Genomic DNA, 24,233 nt, shown 5'->3' on the forward strand with positions numbered 1-24,233 from the left:
CTCCGGAGCGGAACTGCCGCGCCGTCTCCCGGGCAACCGGACGCTCAGGCCCAGCGCCGCAGGGCGGCTCGGGAGCCGGTTTCCCCGCACACGCGCCCCGCAGGGGAAGCCCGCATCCCGCCCTCTTCATCGCCTGGTAACCTTCCCGCGAGCCTGGAACCTCGGCGTGTGGGCGCCCCTGCAGTTTCTCCTCCGAGAACCCTGTAAGAGTCCCTGAAAGCGGCGCTCAGGAAACATGGACTTTCCCATGAACACGGTCATTGCACCAGGTCCTGTTCCTCCCAAGGCTGCAAAAGCACTAAGATGAGCACCTGTAAACGTTGAGCACATGTCCGTTTTCATGCCTGGGCGGGGACCCTCAGTTTGTTAGATTTTATTATTAGTCATTACTCTTCGGTCCTGCTTTATTGCCCAAATAATTTTTCAGCAAACTTCTGTAGGCTTATGGTATTTTGCTGCCATTTTCATAATGCAGTGAGCATTGCTCTAGTACTGGGGCTGATCTATATAATAAAAGCCTAAGTGGCCGGAACGACCAGAACGACCGGTCGCTATGATGTTCACTGACCATCAGGGGGCAGACACTCAACACAGAAGCTGCCCCCTGGTGGTCAGTGCATTTACACAGGGGGAGCACCGCTTAACCAGAAGCCGGGGCTCATAGTTGGCAAGCACAGCGGCAGTGGAGCGGTAAGGAGTAGTGAGCAGGCGGGTGGTAAGGAGCGAGGGGTCCCAGACTGGAGAGGGCACAGGCTGGGCTGAGGAACCCCTCCACCCCCACCGCCACATGCACAAATTTCGTGCACCAGGCCTCTAGTTTAGAATAAGAGACATGTTTGCCACCCAGTGGGGAAGCAAGTCAAGCAAACAGTGTAAGGAATGGTATACGGAGGTAAATTGGAAAAAATACATTTGGGGGGCAAAGCTTACCTTCTTGTTCCCAAGATGAACTTAAAAGTACTGTTATTAATGAGCACATACATACTTTAACATCAGTAAGATGCTGTCCACCATGCTGATTCAGGATGTCCCAATTTCCATTCTTACCTCCTTTTTCTCCTCTATCTCCAATTTTCCATTTTCTTCAGTTTGCTTAGAAATATGCTCTAATTTCCTCCCATCTTTAGAAAACAAAACCAGAAACCAAATATATTTCCACTATACTCAAATCTACATAAACTCACATCTACCCATTTTTATTCTTATAATGTTATAGAAATTTTTCAGTAAGGATACAAGTGGTTGCCTGTTTACAAATCCAACAGCCTGTTATCACTTTAATGTTGCATTTCATCTCTGCAGCTTCCAAAACCGTTGATTACTAGAGCTACTTTCCTCCAGAGGTAGCTCTTCACAGTCCGGCCCATCCTTGTTCTCTACTTTCATGGCATGATTCTGCTCCATGCACCCCAAGCTCAGCTGCATTTAACACACAGCATTTTTGCATGTGTTTTAGTCTAGCCTACAGCACCTACCTTGGTTTTTCCCTGCACTTGGTAAACTCATTTCATTTATTAAAAACCCAGTTTGTATTTAACTTTCTACATAAAGGCTTTTCTTTTCCCAAAGCAGAATTAGGCACAACCTTTTGTACCTCTTTTTAAATTTATCTTTAGTCACCGAAGTGTGCTCCTTGAATACTGGGAATGATGCCTTTTCCATCTTTTCTGTGACAGTAATGCCTGAATACACTGTAAATGATTATGAATAGATGTTGGTTAAATAATTATCTCACAAAAGTAAAAAAAAAAAAAAAAAGTCTTTGTAATGAGTTTTAACTAGATTTATTTAATAAGCTTTAACTGTAAATTGATTTTATGCAAATCCTTTTCATAACAAATGCTTTGAACAAAGAAAATGCTTTTTAGTAAAGCAGAAAATTAAGACAGTAAGTTAATTTCTTTTATTGCAAAGAGCCAGTGAAATCAGAATTTGAAGTTCAATTCCCAAATGGAGAAAATAAATCTAATTTCAAAGTAAAACATGCAAGTGTATTTTACAGAGGAGTGGATATACTGCATGTATTCTGTGTAACACATAGTTTAGCATAAGTTAAGTGTTAGTTCTATCACTTGTCATCGATATCCTTAGGCAAGTTGTTTAAATCTTCCGTGCCTCAGTTTCTTCATCTGTAAATTGGCATTAATAATACCTACCTCACTGGGCTGTTCTGGGCTTCGGTGGGACAATCTATGTAAAACGTCGTATAGCACCTGGCACACAGATACATGTATTGGGTACATATTGTTACTATAGCCCCTTAAGTAATACTCGTAGTGTGTACCTATTATTTTGGATAGCACACACTTTAACCTTTCTTCCAGTAATAGTAAAAACTGGTTACCTATGTGTCCTTTCTTGGTCTCTACTGAAATCAGTGACATACTTGCAAGCTGAATGACGCCAACAGACCCAGAAACAACTGATCTCATTCTTCTCAACTCCAAGATTTAAGAAAGCAGCTAACAAAATAAATAACGTAAACTTCAATGAAGATAAAAATAGATTGTTTCAAACATTTAAGTGAGTGACTCTCTCCCTTTTGAGTGAATAAAAATCCTCAAGTTACTGGGTGGAGACCCCAAACTTGCATTTTTAAGTGTCATTAAAGATGATTTTTTCTGAGGCATGTGATCCTTGGACCACACTCAGAAATACTGATTTAAATTCAATGTTGACCCGGGTCCTCAAGCAGGGTTATACATTAGAATGACTTGTACAACTTTATAAAAATATAGGTTACTGGGCCTCACCTCCAAAGAATGATTCCAGAGGTCTGTTATTTTTAAAAAGCCCCTGGGTAACATACAACCAGTTGTATACCATATTCTATGGAAATATTTATAAGTGATTGACAGTTAAAGGTGATGGTTACATTTTTTTTTGAGATGTGACTCTTTCTATAACTTGTAGGATATAAAACTTGGAAAAACAGTGGCCCAGAAAAAAGATCAACAACACTATCAATAAATGCCAAGAGCAGATCTTGATTTCTCAAAAGTATTTTCCATGAGTCTGTTTTTCAGCAAATAGATGTTACACTAGTAAAGATGTGCTTTTAAAAGTTATTATTCAGTCATTAATGCTAAGATTGGCCACAATGTATTTGCTTGGGAAAAGTGATAAACCTGCTCTGATCGCTAACATCTGTAGGATTTAGAAGTTACATTTCTAGTCAAGGAGACTGTTCTAGGGTCAAGTAAATTCCCAAGGTCACACAACAGGCAGTGGCCTTAGCAAGAGTAGAAATGGTGCTTCGTGACCCCCAGGCCAGTTCTTCCCACCTAACTCCCTCTTCCTTCCCTCAGAACTGTATTCCCCAAGTCTCCTTTCTTTTCCCTAACCCAGGAGTCAGCAAACTTTTCCCATAAAGGGTCAGGTGGTAAGTATTTTAGGTTCTGGGGGTTATATAGTTTTTTTTTTGCAACTACTCAACTCTGCCGCTGTGGTGCCAGCGCAGCCATGGACAACAGTAAATGAATACCTAGTGTGTTCTAATAAAGCTTCATTTACAAAGTGAGATGGTGAGTGTGAACGGGCTGAGGTATGTTGTCTGACAACACCTGCTTTAACCAAAAGACTATGGTTGTTTAATTTTCCCAATCAGGAAGCTGAAGATTCTACAAAAGACTTCCTTTTCTCAAATGTGGGAATATTACTCCCTTACGAAATTGAGATGACAGATTAGAAAAAAAAAAGAGATGATTGGAGGTACCAGAATTAATCCTTAAGGATTTAATGCAGAATATATATAATTTAAAAACACTTGTTCTCAATATATTTTAGTCTTACTATATGTAGATGAAGCCAGAGAACAAGCTACTATACAACAGCATGTTAAAAAAACATGTTTATTTTACACTATGTACAATCAGACACATATTTAAAAGCATTGTCAATTAAAATAAATGAAGATCATAAATCACAACTTAGTTTGTTCTTAGTGTATATACTTACATTAAAATATAAAGACCATATACCAAAAAAGAGCCAAGAGTGTGCATTCTGCTAAAACTTGGTATATACATATTCCATTGGAAAAAAGCAATAAAAAATGACTTGAACCAAAACTAAGTTCCTGTGATGTGTAGTAACCATTATACTGTTTATATGAGGTAGTAACTAAATTATTTTGGCCATGTGTTAAACTCTAAATCAGTGGTTCTCAACCTTCCTAATGCCGCGACCCTTTAATACAGTTCTTCATGTTGTGGTGACCCCCAACCATAAATTACTTTCGTTGCTACTTCATAACTGTAATTTTGCTACTGTTATGAATCGTAATGTAAATATCTGATGTGCAGGATGTATTTTCATTGTTCGTGACCCACAGGTTGAGAACCGCTGCTCTAAATAAAAAAAAATAGGAAAATGATCATAAAATAAGGCCAACAAAAGTAAAAATTCCACTAGAAATTTGAACCACTTCACTCTATGGAATGTTACAGCTCTTCAATGTGATTATATGAAATGTTTAGTGTGGACTCTTTATTAATGCTAATTTATTCTTTGTGCATACTGTAGTTCAGACAACTGCAGTGTTATATCATGGTACCGCTATTCTGTGACTCAAAAATTTTTCAAAGGTATTGTTTTTAAGCACAGACAAGCAATCTTACAGATTCTGCTTAAATATAAAAAGACCAGTTACTACAATAGGTGGTTAATTGGTTTGTTTCACATAGAAAACAATCCAAATACATTTAAAAAAGATGTTGTGGCGCCAAATGCATATTGACAATGTCACAGCTTACTTTTGTGACTGACTGCATCACATATCAATACTTTGTGCAAATATAAACACCAGTGTACTTGCATTAAAATTAAAAACAAGATTATAAAATGATTACAGCCTCCATTATAACTTTAAAAGTTACAAGATTTATATTCATATTACTAAATTACATATAATAAAAATACAATAGTGTTAAATGTACTGTTTCATTGCCAGCATCCCATTTTGTAATATAGTCACACCAAGAGTATACTAAAGAATTCTTAAAATATTAACTCCAATTGCATTTTCATCAACATTTACATTTGTACAGATAAGACACTTACTTGTACATCTCATAAAAGTACATTATCTACATAAATTCTTAGTGTATGTCTTTAGCAATATGAAGTTTTACAGAAAAATACTGCCTATATGTACAAAGATTACATAACAATGAATTAAGCACTTGTGTGGTTCAATATGCTAAATATATCCATACCACTTAAAACAAAAAGTTTCCCCATCTTGTCTCATGCCACAATAAATTACAAGTAACTGGGCCAGGTTACTGCAGCCTTTGTACAGCTTCAAGCATCCATTTGTGTTGCAGCGGTAATGTTCTTTTTTCATAGTTAACTGTCAAAGCACGTTTCTCAGTAACTGTTTTCATGACCCGCCAGGATGTATAAATTGCTATTTGCTGTGGGGTTATCAGTTGGCCTACTTTCCAAAACCACGACCCTAAAAGTTAATAAACAAACAAACAAAAAACAGATAACAAGAAGTTATTCTTGAAACTAATGCTAACAGAAAAATTTTCCATTGCTTCTTCATTATATGCCTCTATAAATGCTGCTTATTTGGTTTTTGGACAGAAATCACTTGTAAATCACTATGATTAAAGAGCCAGTTTAGCTCTGGGAAGTAATTTGCTATGCACCCCCGCTCCCCACCACCTCTATTAGGAATAATTGGGGAAACTTAATTTATTGAAATTTCTAAAAACAATTTATAGTTCAAAAGTCAGAATAAAATCCCAAATCCTATTTGGCACTAACATAAAATTTCTGCTTGTTAGCATACAGTATTTCCTCTTTCTTGTGCTATAACTTATAGTTTAGATAGTATGTTTAAAACAAAACTACTACTGACAGATCTATATATTCCTATTTCTTGGAAGATCAGGCACATTCTCAAAGGCTTTAAAACTGTGACTTGTGAATTCTAACTGGGTGAAAATATAATGTTGAATATATTACTGGAGAAATTTCAATTCTCTGGAAAAAGAAACCAGTTTCATGCTGGATTTATAAAACACTATGCTTAGTACTATGTATATAATACAACCCCTTTCATACCTGTCAGATCCAAGCAGTCTGAAAATTCTTGTGCTATCTGAAATTTCTTGTGTTACCTGTTCAATTAAAATATAAATTTAATTTCTGAAATTAAAGACATAAAATTCTATACAGGCATTTAACTCATAGCACTCTGGAAAAGAAACATTCCTGTGACTGAAATAGATCCCTGCATGACTGTGAGTTTGTTAAGTCGACATACTGGTGCATCGATTTGTCAGTTTAGGAAAAATTGTGGCTAATTTTGAATTAATCATAAAATGAGAGTAGGAAAACCATTTACTGGTTAAATTATGGAACTCAAGGGGAAATTTTGAAAGCAAAGCACCTAGTCTGTTGTATTTATCAGAAACCTTTTGTCAGTTATGTTGATAGCGAGGCTACTGCATCAGTAAGCCGCTTGGATGTGGTCCTTCTACTTGAAAGGCTGCAGTGTGGTCCGAAGGGACAAACTTATGACTTGAGTTTGAATCCCAGTTCTTCCACTTACTAGCTGTGACACTGCACAAGGTAAGTAATTTGCTGCAAACAGCTTTGCCTTCTGCAAAACGGGATAGGAAATATCTACATGATAGCAATATCTTGCGGTGGTCTTATAAGTGTTAGTGGGTATAATGCCTAGCTGAGGAGTGCTCAACAGATAACCCTCTTTCTCCTTTCTTCTCCAGTCTCCTGAAATGGTATTTCCCCACGGCACATATTCTCCAAGAAGTTCTCCCCAGTTGGGGAGGTAAGAATAAATCTATAGGAGAAAAAAAACCAACCCACTATTTACGTACTGTTTATTGAATGCAAAACATTTCAAATTATAATGTCCGTAACTTCTCTCCAAAATTTGGTAGGCGGAGAAACAATTTGATTTTGAAACGAAATTTATTTCCTCAGTACTGCTACAATTAGTTATTGTGGAAACACCAGGTATTCTTATCTTGTTTGTATCCAGCCCACTTGAAGGATACAGGATATACATGCTCACTCAGGAAAAGTGGCTCATCATGCCTGATCTTCAAGGAATTTTGGGGTTTATCTACGAGGGACTGTATTCAGTAAGGGATGCTTGTGTAATCTGAAAAAGCCTGTCAGGTGATTTTTTGGAACAAACTCTTCTTTCTTTTTTAAAACAACCCTCTTGTATCCTGCCTATGATGTATGTCTCTCTTTCACTGCCTACTGTTTATTAGCTGTTGACTGTTCTTACTTCCCTGTTCTGTTCCCTCAGGTGACTTTTAAACATCTTCCAGAGAAGTGGCCCTCTTGTGGGAATTGCTACTAGATACACATTAACAGCAACCTTTCTTGAATATTTACCACAGGCCAGGCATTATGTCAAGCATATTACATGCTTCCTTTCATTTAAGCTTTTTTAATTAAAATTTCTTTCATTTACCCTTGGCATTCAGGTGTATACATTTCATTTAATCTTAACACACCTATGAAACTATTTTGTTATCCTCAATTCACAAATGAAATAATATAAAAAAGCAAAGTGATATACCAAGGTCAGTTAGTAAAGCGCAGAGCTGAGACCTGAACTCAGGTGTTCTGACTCTGACCCAAGCCCACTATCACTGGGCTAGACTGTTTACTTTGTTAGAAGACACGCTCTGAGCTGAATGACAGTTTAGGACATAAATGGACTATTTTCTTGCTTGAAGCACCTAAAGTTCTACTCTCCCTCTAATGTTCAAGTAAGAGCTATCCTACCAAGACTAGCGTGGGGGTGCTGGAAGAATTTCTGATGATTTTACTTGCCTAGAATATTCCAGGCAAGTAACACATCTTGTTCATGTTTATAACCCCAGCATTCTCTGGTGTAAATGTTGAACTGAAGTGAATATGTCACATGACTTGGAGTTCAATTATTCCTGTAGTTAAATTAAGGTAGGAAGGACTCAGACTATACAGCTAAAGGTTAATAATAGAAAAGGGAAAAGAAGCAAAGAATCTTATAAATGTCAAGTGAATAAGGGTAACAGAAATAGGAGGCAAGGTGGCTTCAAGGGAAATGGAGAACCCGCTGCCATTATCGACTGCACTGGTCATTATTTCTGAAAACAAAGTAGAAAGTGCCTCATGACAGAGTGCCTCATCAGCACTCTCGTCCCAGGTGATGGTCTGGGAAAGTTGAGAGAAAATCACAGTTGGCTCACGTTTAGCAGTATTAGGAAGTTCTTGTTCTGAATATAAGGGTGATTGATTATCTGGAAGCACATGAAATAGGCACTAAAATTGTCTGAGTAAATGGGGAGAGAGAAGTGGCTGTGAAGTAGGTGCTATTACTTTTATCACTAGACTGAATACAGTAAATATTAATAAAGTTAGCAAATCAAGTATTCCCTGTACCAGAGACATTTTCTAAAGTTAAATAAAACTGTTTGATGTAGAATTTGATAATGCCTCATGACTATTGAATGGATGCAGTTTTTAAGATGACTTACCTCATTAGATCTAAAACTTCTACCTTGCATTCCATGTTTCCAGAAAGCTAGCACACTGTCTTGTAGGCAAACTAGCAGGCAAGAACAGCTCAGTTACTGTTAATAGTACAAAGTTCAACTGATAAGCATCATTTCATCCCTCTCTGTCTTGCATAGCAATATTTCAATTAATAATTAATGTCAGTCACTCCATATTTATATGGCATTTTTACCTTTGAAATAAAAAAATACTATCTAGAATTTAGTCATATTTTTGACAAGAAAAAAGAAAATTTACCAAAAATATTTGTTAAAGAAATTTCTTGATGGAAAAAAAAAGGTTTATTGTTTTTGTTTTGTTTTTACCCTGGCTATGTGTTTTTAAATATGGATTACATTTTAACATTTTGAGCAGATGTCCCTTAAAACTGATTTCTTATCATCAGCATTTGCTTGGGGAGAGAGATGTTCTAGTTGGAGGAAAGAGTAAAAATAGAACCAGGAAGAAGACAAACTTCTACCAACAGATATACATGCAAATATCTTTATCTTACTGCTAAAGGACACCAGAGAAAGTGTGTATAAACAGTGAACTACCCCACCCATTTTCCCTAGCGCTATCTCATATATGATCATTTCATCTTATTTTTCCTGAATGTAATCATTTTAGAATACTAACTATGTAAGAAACCCCTTCTTGGAAAAAATTCTTGTCAAAATGAAGGAAGGAAATTCTATATACTACTTAAAACTTTCTGATCGGCAGATATAAGCCAAAAATACAATAGAGTATATTAACTAAATTTTAAAGTACTTATAGGAAAATTAGAAGAAATACAAATTCATAATTTTATGAAAAATAATTATTTCTCTTGAAAGTAAAAAATCTATAAAGAAGATAGTATTATTTGGGTTGTATCATAGTTATTAGCTATTTTAGAGAATGTATAAAAGTGAAGACTGATATTTACTATTATATCCTATATTTTAAAAAATGAGTCCTTAGTAATATATTTTTATAATATTGGGTAATTATCAAATAAATTATTTTAAGCAACTCATAATGCAATTAAACAAAAATATAAAACTGTGACTTGCCTATTGATTCAATCTGGAAATCAAAGGTGAGTTCTGATGACAATTTTCTGCTAGATTTTAATCTTCCTTGGAGGTTTACTATTTTTATGCAACCTAGAGAGAGAGAAAAAGTCACTGAGAAACTAAGGTAAGAGGAAACGTTATTAAAGTAAGATGTACATAAATAAAAACTTACAGTCCAAGCACACAAGAATGGTGTCTCTCTCCAGTTGGGTTACGTGAGTGACACTTGTCTGTGGAGTATCTGTAAAACAAACAAACTCAATAATCAACTTACAGAAAAAGGAATTATTAAAACACAGGACATTAAAAATAAAAGAATTCTGAACATCACTGAAGTTGAAATGGATATATATTTTCAGCTGAACATAGTGGCTGAACTAGGTTGCTTGTGTTCAGACTATGCAAGAGCTAAACTATGTGAGTGCTCAGTGGAGTATTAACTATAGTCATACTATTGGTGATATAATTATTTTTATTCATATGTGAAATAGGAGTCTAATCTTCTGCATTATTGTTATAACTAATATTTTATTTTAAGCTCAGGAGGCCAGGGACTATGCTTTGTATATCATTACCATATGGCGGTGCGTAGCACATGCAATAAATATTTATTGAATGAATGAATCAGTGAGGGGAACAAATTACTTTGAGCACAAATGAGTTTAAAAAAAACAAGTATTTTGAAAAGTATGAAGTACTACCAAAATGCAAAGAGGCATTATTTTTGTTATAATGATTTATCAAACTTCTTACAAACTGAAAATGTTCAACGACTTGATTTCCATCAAGTAAAATGAAGAATATCCCGAGCTTTGTATGAACATCAAAACTGAAACTGCCGAGTATATTCAAGTCTGGGAACCACTGGTTATATCTTATTATTTATTTTTTTAGGAATGTCTCACAAAACAGCAGAATACACTTTGGAAGACAGGAGGCAAAATCATGCTAGCTCTGTGAATTGTCTCTTCTTCTCGTGCGAATCCATAAACTGTCACAGAGCGACAGAAAGGAGCTCGATGAGAAGACGGAACCACTGGTTGTTTTAAAAGTCAAACAAATGACTGTCTTAAGTCAAGTCATCTTCCTTTTTCCAGTTTAATAAGTTACTCAAGATTGGATTTTTATGCACTAATGAGAGATATATAATACCTTTATTTTGCCTAATGAAAAATACTAAATTTATTACTTATAAATCTAGTATATGTCTTGGCCTTACTAAATCAATAAAAATCACAAACCTGATTCTGTAAACCACGAAGAGGTAGAATTTGGATTGACTGTTTCAAATCGAACCACTTGGTTGAAGTCTCTCCCTTTACTGACACCAACACAAACTAATGGGTACTCCTGTTCGGGAACTACCAGCATTTCAAACATTCTAAGTGGACATGGTATAGGAAAATCTATGTGCTAGAGAAAGAAATAAAAATATGTTAAACAAAGGAAAACGAAAGCCAAATAATTTCACGAGAACCCCACTAAGAATTTTTAGTTTTATGAAATATACAAAACAGATCTCTATTATAAATATTGCTTCTTGTCACAGAAACTTGGGGTATGCAGACAAATTCAAATTATGAAGTATCTTTATGAGGATTTTAAATTTAGCATTGCAAATTTTTTAAAGTTAAAAATTACTTAATTTTAGGATATTAGGCCTGGAGGGGAACTTACTAATTACATTCCAACCCCTCTCTTTTCAGAGTTGAAAACTGAGACCCAGAAACTGGGTGACTGGCCCATGGTCCCCCCCAAGCCCTTTGTGGCAGAGTCCTGTCTCCCAACTCAATGCTGCTTCAGTAACAAGCCTCTGCCTTCTAGTCTAACTGAGCAAAATGGCTCAGAAAACAGAAATGCAAATTAGCAAGAGACCCTCCTCTATAAGCGTGGTCAGAAAAAAACACACAAGAGAAGCTGAGCTCCATATCTCAAAGTGGTTATATTTAATAAATTAACTTAGTTATAATGCAGCCATTTTAATTTTACATAACATTTAAAATTATTTCTATAGTTCTATACAGAGATTAAATGAGATCATATTTTTGAAGTCTGGAAAACACTAATTTCATTAATAATCATCAGGGAATAAAACCATGAGGTACTATACATACCTACCAGAATGGCTAAACTCAAAAAGAACAACAACAACAAGCATTACTCAGAGAAGCAAACGAATGCTCATAAATTGGAGTATAAATTGGAATTGACCACACTGATTAATTATATTATCTGTTGATGTTGAGCATTCCTGAGGACTCTGCAATAACACTCCTAGTTTTATGTTCTAGAGAACACGAGTCCACACATGCACAGGAGATTTGTGGCTGGGATTTAAAGCTCTATGTGCACCTGTTGCTCCCACATCCCTTCCTTCCCCGTGACTGCTGGAGAGCCTTCATCAACACCCTCCAAGACCCCTCTCTCTAGTTCTCCCATTACCTGGGAGTATGCTTTGCATACAATCTGTCATATTTTTAATAAGGTAAAACACTTTAAATAATTCTCTTTGAAATGTGGTAAGAGCAGTAAAGCATTGAGAAAATAATGCTTTTGCTTAATTTTGTCAGCAAATAAGAAAACCGACAGATTTTGAACACTTCTGCTTAGCTTCCAATCCTAACGAAGCAATGAGTATGAGTCACTGACAGAAGAGGATTCCTGTGCAATCGTTTTAAATCCAGTAGCTGCTGGTGATAGTTTTTTAGGGTAGTGACTATATCTTACTCATCTTTGTCTCTCTAGTTAAACAGCACTGTGCCTGCTTTGTAATAAGAACAAAAATGTTTTTTTTTGAGAATGTCTTTAATTTATAAGTTTTATTTATGATAACAATTTTGTTTAGTGAAGCAAAAGCTTTGTCAGAAATGTCATTAAGAGGAAGGAAGGATATAGAAAGCATAAGAATCTTTTTGAACACATCTGATACGCGCTGTAGTATAGAAACATCATAAATACTTATCAAAATAATGTCAAATACAGAAACAACATACAGATAGTTTTGAGCAGAGAGACAGAGAAAGGAGAGTTGGGCTGAGATTAAAGGGGGCAGGTAAGGGCCTGTAGCTCAGGGAATTTAAGCGAGAAATCTTGAGGGAGACTTGCAAGTAGAAATGTACTGTAGGGAGAATCGAAGATGGCGGCATAGGTAAACACCGGAGATTGCCGCCATAAACAACCACTTCAAAAATACAACTAAAAGTCGGAACGGACATCAACCAGAACCACAGGAAGGCTGGCTGAGGAGAGACTCTTCAACTAGAAGCAAAAACAACAGCATTCCGACGCTCAGAGGAGGCGCAGTGTGGAAAATTTAAAGGTACGGTGGTGCGGTGGTGAGGTGGTGCGCACGCAAAGCGGGCTGGCGGCTGAGGGCGTGGTTGTCGTTTTCAATCAGGAGTGAGTCTCAGACTCTGGGCTACAGATCCGGGCGAGTCTCTAGGGACCCAGACTCAAACGGGAGAAGCGGGACTGTCTGGCTACGGCCCCTCCGAGGTTTGCAGCGGTTGTGGGGACAGAGAGGCAGAGCCCCTGGGGACGGACTGAGAGCGGCCATAGCGGCTCCCTCCCCCCGCCCTGTTGAGCCCGCCCCGCCCAGGCCCTGCGCACAGCCATTTGCCAATTGCCTCAGGCAAAGGCTGGATTAGCGCCTCCCCAGAAGACAGACGTTTTCTGCTCAGCTGATTCCTACAGCCAGTCGGCCTGGTGGTCAAATCCCTCTAGTGTTAACTACAACAATTAAGGCTTGGCTAGAACAAGACTGCGCACAGAGACCACAAGGGGGTGCACCAAGAAAGCATAAAAGATGCGGAGACAAAAAAACATGACAGAAATGGAGGATATGGAGCTAAGAATCGCAATTTTGAGGGCTTGCCATAAATTTGTGCAGAGCCTCACGAAAACTAATGAGACCCTTGATGCTACGATAAAGAAATTAGAAAGTAAGCATACACGGACTGAAATAAAGAATATTATACCCAATAGCAGACCAGAGGAGCTCAAGAATCAAACCAAAGATTCGACAAAAAACACCCAATTGGAAAAGCAAAATGAAAAAAGAATCCGAAAGTGTGAAGATAGTGTAAGGAGCCTCTGGGACAGCTTTAAGCGGACTAATATCAGAATTATTGGAGTGCCAGAAGATGAGAGACAGCAAGATATTGAAAACCTATTTCAAGAAATAATGGCAGAAAACTTCCCCCACCTGGAGAAAGAAATGGACTTACAGGTTCAAGAAGCGCAGAGAACCCCAAACAAAAGGAATCCAAAGAGGACCACACCAAGACACATCATCATTAAAATGCCAAGAGCAAAAGACAAAGAGAAAATCTTAAAAGCAGCAAGAGAAAGAGGCTCAATTACCTACAAGGGAATACCCATACGACTGTCAGCTGATTTCTCAACAGAAACTTTGCAGGCCAGAAGGGAATGGCAAGAAATATTCAAAGTGCCGAATACCAAGAACCTACAACCAAGATTACTTTATCCAGCAAAGCTATCATTCAGAATTGAAGGTCAGATAAAGAGCTTCACAGACAAGGAAAAGCTAAAGGAGTTCACCACCGCCAAACCAGTATTATATGAAATGCTGAAAGGTATCCTTTAAGAAGAGGAAGAAGAAGAAAAAGGTAAAGATACAAATTATGAACAACAAATATGCATCTATCAACAAATGAATCTAAGAATCAAGTGAATAAATAACCTGATGTACAGATTGAACTGGTGATTATAATAGAATCAGGGACATAGAAAGGGAATGGACTGACTACTCTTGGGGGGAAAAGGGGTGTGGGAGATGCGGGAAGTGACTGGACAAAAATCATGCACCTATGGATGAACACAGTGGGTGGGGAGTGAGGGTGGAGGGTGGGGTGGGAGCTGGAAGGAGGGGAGTTATGGGGGGAAAAAAGAGGAACAAATGTAATAATCTGAACAATAAAGATTTAAAAAAAAAAAAAGAAAAAAAAAAAAAAAGAAATGTACTGTAAATCTACTACCTTAAAATAGTAAGAAATAAAGGGCTCTGAAGACATGGGAAGCTTAAAAAGTGCCCATCCATGTTTTCTCCAGGCCAGGTAGATGACACAAGGAAGTATGGCCCTGACTAAGGAAGCCGAAGTGAAAGGTTTAATAACTTAATCTAGATAAAGTAGCAAAGAAACGAGCTTTAAAAAATCCATTTGGAATTTCCTTGGTGTGACTAAGCCTGTACTTCACAGAGTTTTTCCTCAAATTTAAGTTATAGCTGAGTAATACTAAATATTTTTAAAAATATTCATTAACTAGCACTGGTTGGACATCATCCCATGCATTGAAGGGGGATCCTGGTTGGGGGCTCAGTCCCAGGTCGGGGGTGTGCAGGAGGCGGCCTCAATGTTCTGCTCTCACATTGATGTTTCTCTCTCTCTCCCCCCTTCCTTTCTCTCTAAAAATTAATAAAATATTAAAACATATATTCATTAATTCAAGATTCTAGAGAAGCCCAGGCATAAAACAAAACAAAACAAAATAAAACAAAACAACTATCCAAGGGAAAGCCTGGGCAAATTAACAGGTAGGAATATAATCGAAATAAATAATTTCCCCCTCATACGGCATCCCCGTCCTCCCTCGGCCAAACTGTGATGGAGCAGGTCAAGCAGAGAACATACTCAAGCATTTCCCTGCTCTTTTAGCACATATTCTCGACCCTATCAGACTATACATAGATTTGCCAGACACTATTTCTAGCTCCTACTGCCATATCCCTACACTATTTCTCTAGTGCAGTGGTTCTCAACCTTCCTAATGCCACGACCCTTTAATACAGCTCCTCATGTTGTGGTGACCCCCAACCATAAATTTATTTTCGTTGCTACTTCATAACTGTAATTTTGCTACTGTTATGAATTATAATGTTAATAATTGATATGCAGGATATATTTAGGCGACCCCTGAGAAAGGGTCATTCGACCCCCAAAGAGGTCGCGACCCACAGGTTGAGAACTGCTGCTCTAGTGTCTTTCAAAACCTTTTTCAGGCCAAGTGAGTTCCTTACAATTGGGCAGATTTCCACTACCTTGCCACATAATCCAAAATCATTAAGTTAACTTGAGAATTAACTGGGAAAAAAAATTTTTTGAAAGAACAGGAAATTGGGTTTAACTCAGCTTTTATATTAAGAATGACTTAGGTTGACTTTCATGCTTACCTTAATTAACATGAATTTCTGCATTGGTTCAACCCATTCCAATAGAACAATGCTAGTCTGAAGTGCCCCACATAGGTATTTATGGCCTGTGTAAGGATTTCTCACTGTCGAGGCAAAAAAATATAGTAAGTTCTCTTATGATACAAAGTCCTTACGATAATAGTTACATGCTCCAAAAACAAACAAACAAAAGCTGGCTGCCAGTTCAATTTCTTAGTTAAACTACAGGATGCAAAAGAAATACTGCCTCAGGGAACAGCATGAAACTCTCTCATCACTTGCACAATTTTTGTTTGTCTGCACACATGAATTTGCTGGTAGTTATGAGACCTGGGGGCCAGAAGAAGGACTTAGGTCTTAAGGTAGCAGGAAGATTTGGGGAGAAGTTGCCAAATTGACAGGCTATAGCACATTTAGGGACTAGTGATTCAGGGTGCTTTTGGTAGTAATGTTCAGAGGCAGTAATGCTTTGGTTATAACAATACGATGACATAAATCACATCTCAAAATACAGATTTAAAAATAATAAAACTGCATTGTCTAAAGAGTTTTTTAAGGGAAGAAAACTATTTTTTTTTTGTTTTTGCTATATGCAAATAAAACAGCTAGTTATTATGGGATGAGTGAGGAATTTGGGATAGAAGTATGTAAATAGGGAAATTCAACCATCACAGCATAAGGTTTCACAATTAAAGGTATTAAAATATATGCTGACTGACTATCTGCAGTCTCATAAGCCATTACAAAGCACAATGGTGAATGGTAAATAACAGGTCCTTTGAAAAATAGGGTGTCATAAAGTGCTGTAATAAAAAGTTATCCTACGTTCTCCATTTATCCAGTCAATAAATTATTTGCAAAACAACTGTTTTGTGCAAGGTATTATATTAGGTTTAGTTTACATGGAGACAGAATTCAAGACATTTGTTACTTCGGGCGGGGCGGGGGGGGGGGGGGTGTGTGTGTGGAGGGATGAAAAACCTATTGCTGGCAGAATGCCCTGGAGTACTTTTTACACTCGGTTTAAAAATAAGCCCCTTCGTGTTTTCTTTTCCACTTTGTGAAGCAGAAGAACCACACATGATTGGACAGTTTACTTACCAACACAACACTTCTGACACCACTTGGTTTCAGGGATTTTTGCTGATACAGCAAATTTCCTAAATGTAAATGAAAATTAATATATAATACATGTAGGTAAAGTGAGTATATGATAATGAAACTGCTCTAGATCAGTGGAGAAGAAATTAGTTTTTCCAAAACTGGTGCTGACATAATAGGTCATTTATTAAAAACCAGAGGCCCGGCGCACGGATTCGTGCCCCAGTGGGGTTCCTCGGCCTGGCCTGTGCTCTCTTGAATCAGTGACCCCTTGGGGATGTTGGACTGCTGGTTTCGGCCTGATCCCCACAGGCCAGGCCGAGGGACACCACTGGGGCACGAATCTGTGCACCGGGCCTCTAGTATGCATAAGATCTTTGGTTAATCTCCTCCCACCCTTCCCCTTACCCCTTCCCTCTGAGATTCATCTGTCTATTCCATGTTTCTATCCCTGTGCATTGAGCATCTGCCCCCTGGTGGTCAGTGCGCATCATAACTACTGGTTGCTTAGGCTTTTATATTTATAGAGATAGATAAGTGTAAATTGGATCCCTTTCTCAATTCCCCCTTTAATCAATTCTAAATGGATTAAAGTTTAAATATGAAAAACAAAACTATCAAATATTTAGACTGTAGAAGATGATGACCTCAGGATTTCTTTAAAAAATGCAGAGAGGACAAATCATACAGGAAAATACTGATAATCTTTAATTGAAATTTTTCCACAGAGGCATCTCAAGCTACAGGTGGCATTTGATTTGGTGAGTGAACTTGTTGAACACATTGAGAACTCTGGTTTACAAAAAGTTACCACTGAGAAAGTGAAAAGCTAAGCCACAAACTGGGAAAAGATCTTTTTAGCACATATAATAAATTTAGGCTATGTAAAAATTTGTCTTATCACTAAGACAATTCATAAGAACTTTGTTAAAAAAATATTTTATTGATTTTTTACAGAGAGGAAGGGAGAGGGATAGAGAGTTAGAAACATCAATGAAACAGAAACACTGACTGGCTGCCTCCTGCACACCCCCCACTGGGGATGTGCCCACAACCAAGGTACATGCCCTTGCCCGGAATCAGACCTGGGACCCTTCAGTCCGCAGGCCGACGCTCTATCCGCTGAGCCAAACCCGCTAGGGCCATAAGAACTTTTTATTTAGACATTTTTATTTCCCTACTCAGAAAAAGTGGGATGTAGATTTTCTGCAAAGTACTTTAGGAGATTTGCAAATATTCAAATTTACTGTGCAAAAATCCATTTAAAATGATATTTTTAAACTACAATAAAAAAAACAGTCAAATATCTTTTATAATAAAAGTTAATAAGACTGCTATATATAATTTTATAATATAAAGTTAATATAATAAAAGTTAATATACCAAGTGGTACAATCCTCAAATTATTCTCCTCCATGTCTGTACACATATTTAAACTTTTAAATGTGTCATAGATTAGATGTCATTACTCCGCACCATTTTATTTTATTTTTTTTAAAATAAGAGTTGTGTTTTGCTGGTAACAAAGCTATACTGGGAAGAATTTTACATTTATCAAGTAATCTAATTTATGACTGATACTTTATAAAAAATGCCCCTTTTATTTATGCCGGAGTTTCATACAGCTTAAAGCAAAACAAAAATTCCCACATCCTTAAGCAAACTGCTTGAACCAAAGTCCTTTTGAGAGTTTTAAAAATCTGAACCAAGCCCCTGATAGATCTCCATGGGTGTCATAACGTTCCTGGTTCACACTTGTGAACTTGTTCCCCGGCTCCCAAGGTTCACTAAGGGGTTAGGTTACTGAATCATCAAAACCCAGGAGGATTAACTGACTGCCAGAATCTGAAAGATCATAAAGGAGAACACGTGTGAAAATGCATTACTTCTTATAATTTTTCATTATACCTAATTTCTACTAACCTAAACTGAGTGCTTTTTCAACTTCTATAGTATAACTACCTATTAGAGTGACAACATGTTATGTTTAAGGATGCAAACAATTAGATGTACAGTTACCTTGGCAGTATTCTGTCAGGGAGTTTGTGTGCTGGAATAGCAACAGGTAACTTTTGCATTTGTCTTGCATAATCAAAAAGCCCTGGTAAATTATGGGAATAAAGCTGAGAAGCTTTACCTGTAGAGAAAAATAAACATAACATAAAAGCTAATAATATAAATAGGAACAACTGTAAGGTTCTTAAATACTAAAAGACTTACCAGATATTGATAATAAGCAATTGTTCATTACATACAACCATGTACACCTTCGGGGAAATAGCTGATAAAAAAAACCAAAAACACAAGGTTTACAAAGGATATTAGGTAACAGCAATGTAATATGTGCATATTAACCTAAGCTGTCATATCAATAGGTCAGTTTTTAAAACAGAAACTTATTTTGAATAGAAATTCATTTTACAAGGCATTTAAAACAAGATGACACACATACATGCTCATTTATATGGGAGGGAAACAATAAATTAGCAGTGCAATTTCATTATCTAAGTCTTCACTTGCTATGATTAGCTCGAGCCTGGTTTATGATAAGGACTAGGTAATCCCAAACTCCTTGGAAAAGGACATTTTCAAACAGTGTCTATGCCTTTATTTTGGTTCTAGGGTTAGATAGCTAAGACTGTCTTGTGTACTTCCCCCAAAATGTTCTTATGTATGCATATGAACACGCAGGGCTTTTGGAACAGAAGGACAGGAGGATCACAGTGCAGTGGAACATAGGCGCAGAGGAAAATGGCTGAGAGAATATGATAAAAACTTATCAATTATGAAGGATACATATATGGAATTCATTACTGAAATCTAGTACTTAAGAACTGAGAGACATCCCTGAAAGCTTGAAAGTGATTAGTTTTTAGGGCAAAGGGAATTTTATGGAACATAGTCCATGTACTTTGAAGAAAAAAATCACTGCTCTCATTTGGATACTTCATCATGAGCATCAGTGGGTCTCAAAGTGGTCCTTGCCCCAGCATAAGCATCACCTGGGCATTTGTTAGAAATGGAAATCCCTGGACCTCACTCCAAACTTACTGAATAGACGTTCTGAAGGTAGGCCCAGCAATCTGTTTCAACCAGCCCTTCAGGTAATTCTGATGTACAGTGAAGTTTGAGAACCACTGATGAGTGTAATCAAAGCATTCTGATTTAATAAGCTTAGCTACTGGCTTTGCTCTGGAAATTCCTACTAGGCTACTCCAAAATAGATTGGGATGAGGGTGGGGGATGGAGAGAATGAAGAAGTAAGTGAGGAAACATATCAAGGCCTGTAAGGACATTAACCTCTGTCTCTCTTGCAACCTTCTACTCATGGTCATTTATGGTCCATTTCAAATGTTTCTCCCCATCTCCCCCCAGGAGGTGCTAGTGACTTCTGCCTCTGTGGCCTCTACCTTGTACCACATCTAACTGTGTGGTGCAGTTATTGGTTTATGTGTCTGTTTCCTCTATTAGATCATGAGCTCCTTAAGGGTAAGGACTGGTATATGAATGTCTTCAGTATCCAGTAAATAGAACATGCTCTATAAAGGTTTTATGAATGAGAGGCAGCAAATCACAGAATTTAAATTATTTCTTATCTATTGTCTACTTATAATAACTTAACAATTAATAATAAGAAAAAACACAAAATAACATACCTGTTCCATTGATGTTTCATGAAGTTCATTAAGATTCAAGGTATAAATCCCTTCTTCGGCACCAAATATCAAGTACTGATCTGAAATGACAAAAATAATTCACTGATTTTGAGATATACCACTTTAAATTTAGGGTCTAAAATTGAGTAAATATGCATTAGGAAAAAATAACTGATTGATAAGAATTACATATTTTTTATTTTAATGTGTATAAGTGGTTAGACACTCTAACTTAATGAACTGAATTATATGCAAATATTACCCTGAAAGCAGTGAAGAAACTTTTATGTAAAAAACATTTTGAAGAGTGGCAAGCTGGACTTCTCACCCACCGGAGGGTGCTAAGGACTGGCAGAGAATCTGGTTCCTTTTTTAAAATTCCTTAGGATTATGTACAACTGACAGAATGTAAATCAAGAACAGCTGATACAGATTCGAAATTTGTGCAAATGGACTATTACTATTATAAGCACTGATATAAAAAAAGAACTGACTTGTGCCCATTTAGAAGTTCACTAAAACTTGGATACTTGCTAGAGTACTTGGTATCTTCTAGAAAATACCAGAAGTTCGGTCATGGTCTTGTTTGGTCTGTTTTTACAACATACGCTTCTCCAGATTAAACTGAAGTACAGAGAACAACTCAGAATGCATGAGCACTCCAGCACTGCCCGGTGTTCAGGATTAGTTCTGGTATTTACAGGCACAGGCTGTGGTCAGACAACTGAACTGGCTTCGAGCTGCAGCTCTACCACCGAATGGCTGGGACCCTCTGAGTGTCATTCTCTCTACCTGTGAAATGAAAGTACCTATACCTTGGATTCTTAAGGTTTAGAGAGACAGAGAGAGAGAGGGGGGGGGGCCAGGGGGAGAGGGGGAGAGAGAGAGAGGGGGGAGCGAGGGGGAGAGGGGGAGAGAGAGAGAGAGACGGACGAGGGAGGGGGGGCGGGGGAGAGAGGGAGAGAGGGAGAGAGGGAGAGAGAGAGAGAGAGAGAGAGAGAGACGGACGAGGGAGGGGGCGGGGGAGAGAGGGAGAGAGGGAGAGAGGGAGAGGGAGAGAGAGAGAGAGAGAGAGAGAGAGAGAGACGGACGAGGGAGGGGGCGGGGGAGAGAGGGAGAGAGGGAGAGAGGGAGAGAGAGAGAGAGAGAGAGAGAGACGGACGGACGAGGGAGGGGGCGGGGGAGAGAGGGAGAGAGGGAGAGAGAGAGAGAGAGAGAGAGAGAGACACGGACGGACGAGGGAGGGGGCGGGGGAGAGAGGGAGAGAGAGAGAGAGAGAGAGAGAGAGACACGGACGGACGAGGGAGGGGGCGGGGGAGAGAGGGAGAGAGGGAGAGAGAGAGAGAGAGAGAGAGAGACGGGCGAGGGAGGGGGCGGGGGAGAGAGGGAGAGAGGGAGAGAGAGAGAGAGAAAATCTTACATAGTTATTAAGATACAGATATTATAATCTTTAGTGCCTAAGGACAACTATTGTTATTATGACCCTTTTAAGGTGAGAGATCCTCTAAAGTGGTCACCAGATCCTGAATCCTCAGTAGTTAAATTCCTTTAGCAATGGCCGTGTCTAAAGCACAGATATTGAATGATTGTGCTGTAGAAAGGAAGAAACTTTCTTGGAGGAAATTAAGGTGGCAGAGAGTGCATGGCTTCACTATATTGATATAGGGACTGCATGGTGAAAAATTTTTTTAAAGATTTTTTATTGATTTTTAGAGAGAGAGAAGGGAGAGGGAGAGAGAGAGATAAACATCGATGTGAGAGTGAGACATTGATTAGCTGCCTTCTGCACATTCCCTACCAGGGATTGAGCCCGGAACCTGGGCATGTGCCCTCACCAGGAATTGAACCAGCAACCTTTGGGTGTGTATGGGATGATGCCCAACCAACTGAGTCAGGGCTACACAGTAAAATTTTAATGTCATGTGTCACCTCAAGCACTGCTAATAGCATAAAAAAAATTCACCTTAAAAATGTTTTTAATTGTAACAAAAATTTTCTCAGAAAGATTCAGAAAATAAATAAAATCAAATGCTTTCATGGCCTCAACTTTAAAAAACAATTAGAAAGATAACAGATAAAAACATATAGTACTACCTCTGGTATCGGGGTTTATCCATGATGTTGCACAGTGAATTTTCAAGGGACACCCATTAAAAACCTTTGAAAAACAAGCACCCATCTAGAAAAATGAAGAATAAACAAATTAAGCTACCAAGCCACAGTCCTTTGCCTTACAGTGGTACCTCAAAGGGTCCAGGCACAACAGTGAGTGTCAACTGACACAAGATTTTACTTAAAAGAGTTATTTTATTTTCCCTATCTTCTCAAATAAACGAAGCAGTGATAGCAAGCAATTCTGAACAATAGTTTATGTATGGAAATATTACTTACATATCAAGAGCAATATAATATTCCTTGGTAAGAAGAAAATCATAATCTCTACAAAGGTAAAAATTTTCTTATTTGGTTCTATGAGCCTAAAATCAGTGAATTTAGTATTAAAAAGTAAAAGAAGTATGATTGATTTAAAAATTCATACATGTAATTCAATCTCAAAACATACAAACTCACTTTAAAAAAAAATTGAGCAATCTGATGATTTTCCCTGGAAGGATTCAACAGAAAAAGCTTTATTCTTTGATGTTGATATTTATTTGAGGCCATTTACAAATCTTTCAGAAAGTACCTTATAATGAAAATCAGTATCACTCATTTTAACTTTTTATCTTCAAAGAGTAAAACATTAATTTTCAGGTAAGAATAAACACAATTAAGAATGCTTTCTCATTTAGTCATGTTTACTACCAACAACTTGTGAGAAAAAGAACATACAAATATTTGGTCGGAAGAACATGTGCTTCATTTTATATCACTAATGTTTTCTTTACAAAAGTGGAGATAATCCAGAGTGGGGAAAAAGGAGGCTTACAGTTGTTTGTATGCAATATAACATAAACATTAATAAGTAATCATACAGGAATAAACTCTTGTGTTTCGTGTAATCACAACAGTAAACCTACTTTTGCCCCCACCCTGTACGCTGAGAAAACACATCACTAGTTGACTATAATGGATTAAAAATATTAACCTAAAATATATACATCTTAAGATTTCCTTTATCCTCAAAAACATACCAACCAATATTTCAAAGGCTTTTGTACCAAAAAAAGAATAACAGCCAGGCAATACCATGAGGTGGCAGTATACTGTTAAAAAATGTTTTTATGGTGTAGGGCAGAGATTATATTGCTTTGCTAACAAATAATCAAATTATCCATTCAGATAGCTACCAAAAGTCGTATGTTAAAGTAATGCCAAACCCTCTAAAAACCCTCGCGACAAAACGGGCTACAAAACAAACGAGTCTCAGCCGTAAGTGGAGTGGTCACTTGGCCCTGTCTGGCGTTCCCTACTCACCAGCTCCGCCCCGTGAACGGCATACCTGCCTAACAGTTCTATCTTGTAGCCAGATAGGAAATGCCATCCTTACTGTACACATAGCTCCGCTAGACTTGGGAGCTCTTTAAATTCAAAGCTTCTTTTATTTTGTAAGATATAAATAGTTATTTAGATCTTTATACTAATTAAAAAGTAAAGTTAAAAAGTAAAAAGGCTAGAAAAGTATAGTTGGGAGGTTAAAAACTAGAAAAACTATGGACATCGAGTGTTAGGCAGTTTTGGATTATCGCTTTG

At 37.6% G+C, this 24,233-nt stretch overlaps 1 protein-coding gene and 1 non-coding gene across 8 annotated transcripts in view; both read right to left on the reverse strand.

Moving 5' to 3' along the window:
• Window positions 1-1,892: 1,892 nt before the first annotated feature.
• Window positions 1,893-24,233, reverse strand: part of MAP4K3 (mitogen-activated protein kinase kinase kinase kinase 3) — a 118,781-nt gene continuing 96,440 nt past the window's right edge. For 5 of the 7 annotated variants that reach the window (XM_070429070.1, XM_070429071.1, XM_070429068.1 and 2 more), the window contains 12 exons: window positions 22,635-22,719; window positions 20,541-20,620; window positions 19,105-19,165; window positions 18,904-19,021; window positions 16,885-16,943; window positions 15,784-15,887; window positions 10,835-11,006; window positions 9,766-9,834; window positions 9,591-9,683; window positions 8,514-8,584; window positions 6,076-6,131; window positions 1,893-5,458 (listed from right to left, as the gene is read on the reverse strand). In XM_070429070.1, the coding sequence (XP_070285171.1) occupies window positions 5,371-5,458; window positions 6,076-6,131; window positions 8,514-8,584; window positions 9,591-9,683; window positions 9,766-9,834; window positions 10,835-11,006; window positions 15,784-15,887; window positions 16,885-16,943; window positions 18,904-19,021; window positions 19,105-19,165; window positions 20,541-20,620; window positions 22,635-22,719 (1,056 nt within the window). In that variant the 3' untranslated portion in view covers window positions 1,893-5,370. The remainder of the gene's footprint in view (window positions 5,459-6,075; window positions 6,132-8,513; window positions 8,585-9,590; window positions 9,684-9,765; window positions 9,835-10,834; window positions 11,007-15,783; window positions 15,888-16,884; window positions 16,944-18,903; window positions 19,022-19,104; window positions 19,166-20,540; window positions 20,621-22,634; window positions 22,720-24,233) is intronic. The other 2 variants (XM_070429073.1, XM_070429072.1) reach the window with 1 other exon arrangement.
• LOC139020215 (small nucleolar RNA SNORA75) lies at window positions 10,488-10,622 on the reverse strand. Its single transcript, XR_011473228.1, has one exon. It is a non-coding gene; the product is annotated as a small nucleolar RNA SNORA75 (small nucleolar RNA).

The sequence above is a fragment of the Myotis yumanensis genome, unplaced genomic scaffold (genome assembly GCF_028538775.1).
Source record: "Myotis yumanensis isolate MYYU_CA2020_CCGP unplaced genomic scaffold, mMyoYum1.0.hap1 SCAF_11, whole genome shotgun sequence".
Taxonomy (NCBI): domain Eukaryota; kingdom Metazoa; phylum Chordata; class Mammalia; order Chiroptera; family Vespertilionidae; genus Myotis; species Myotis yumanensis.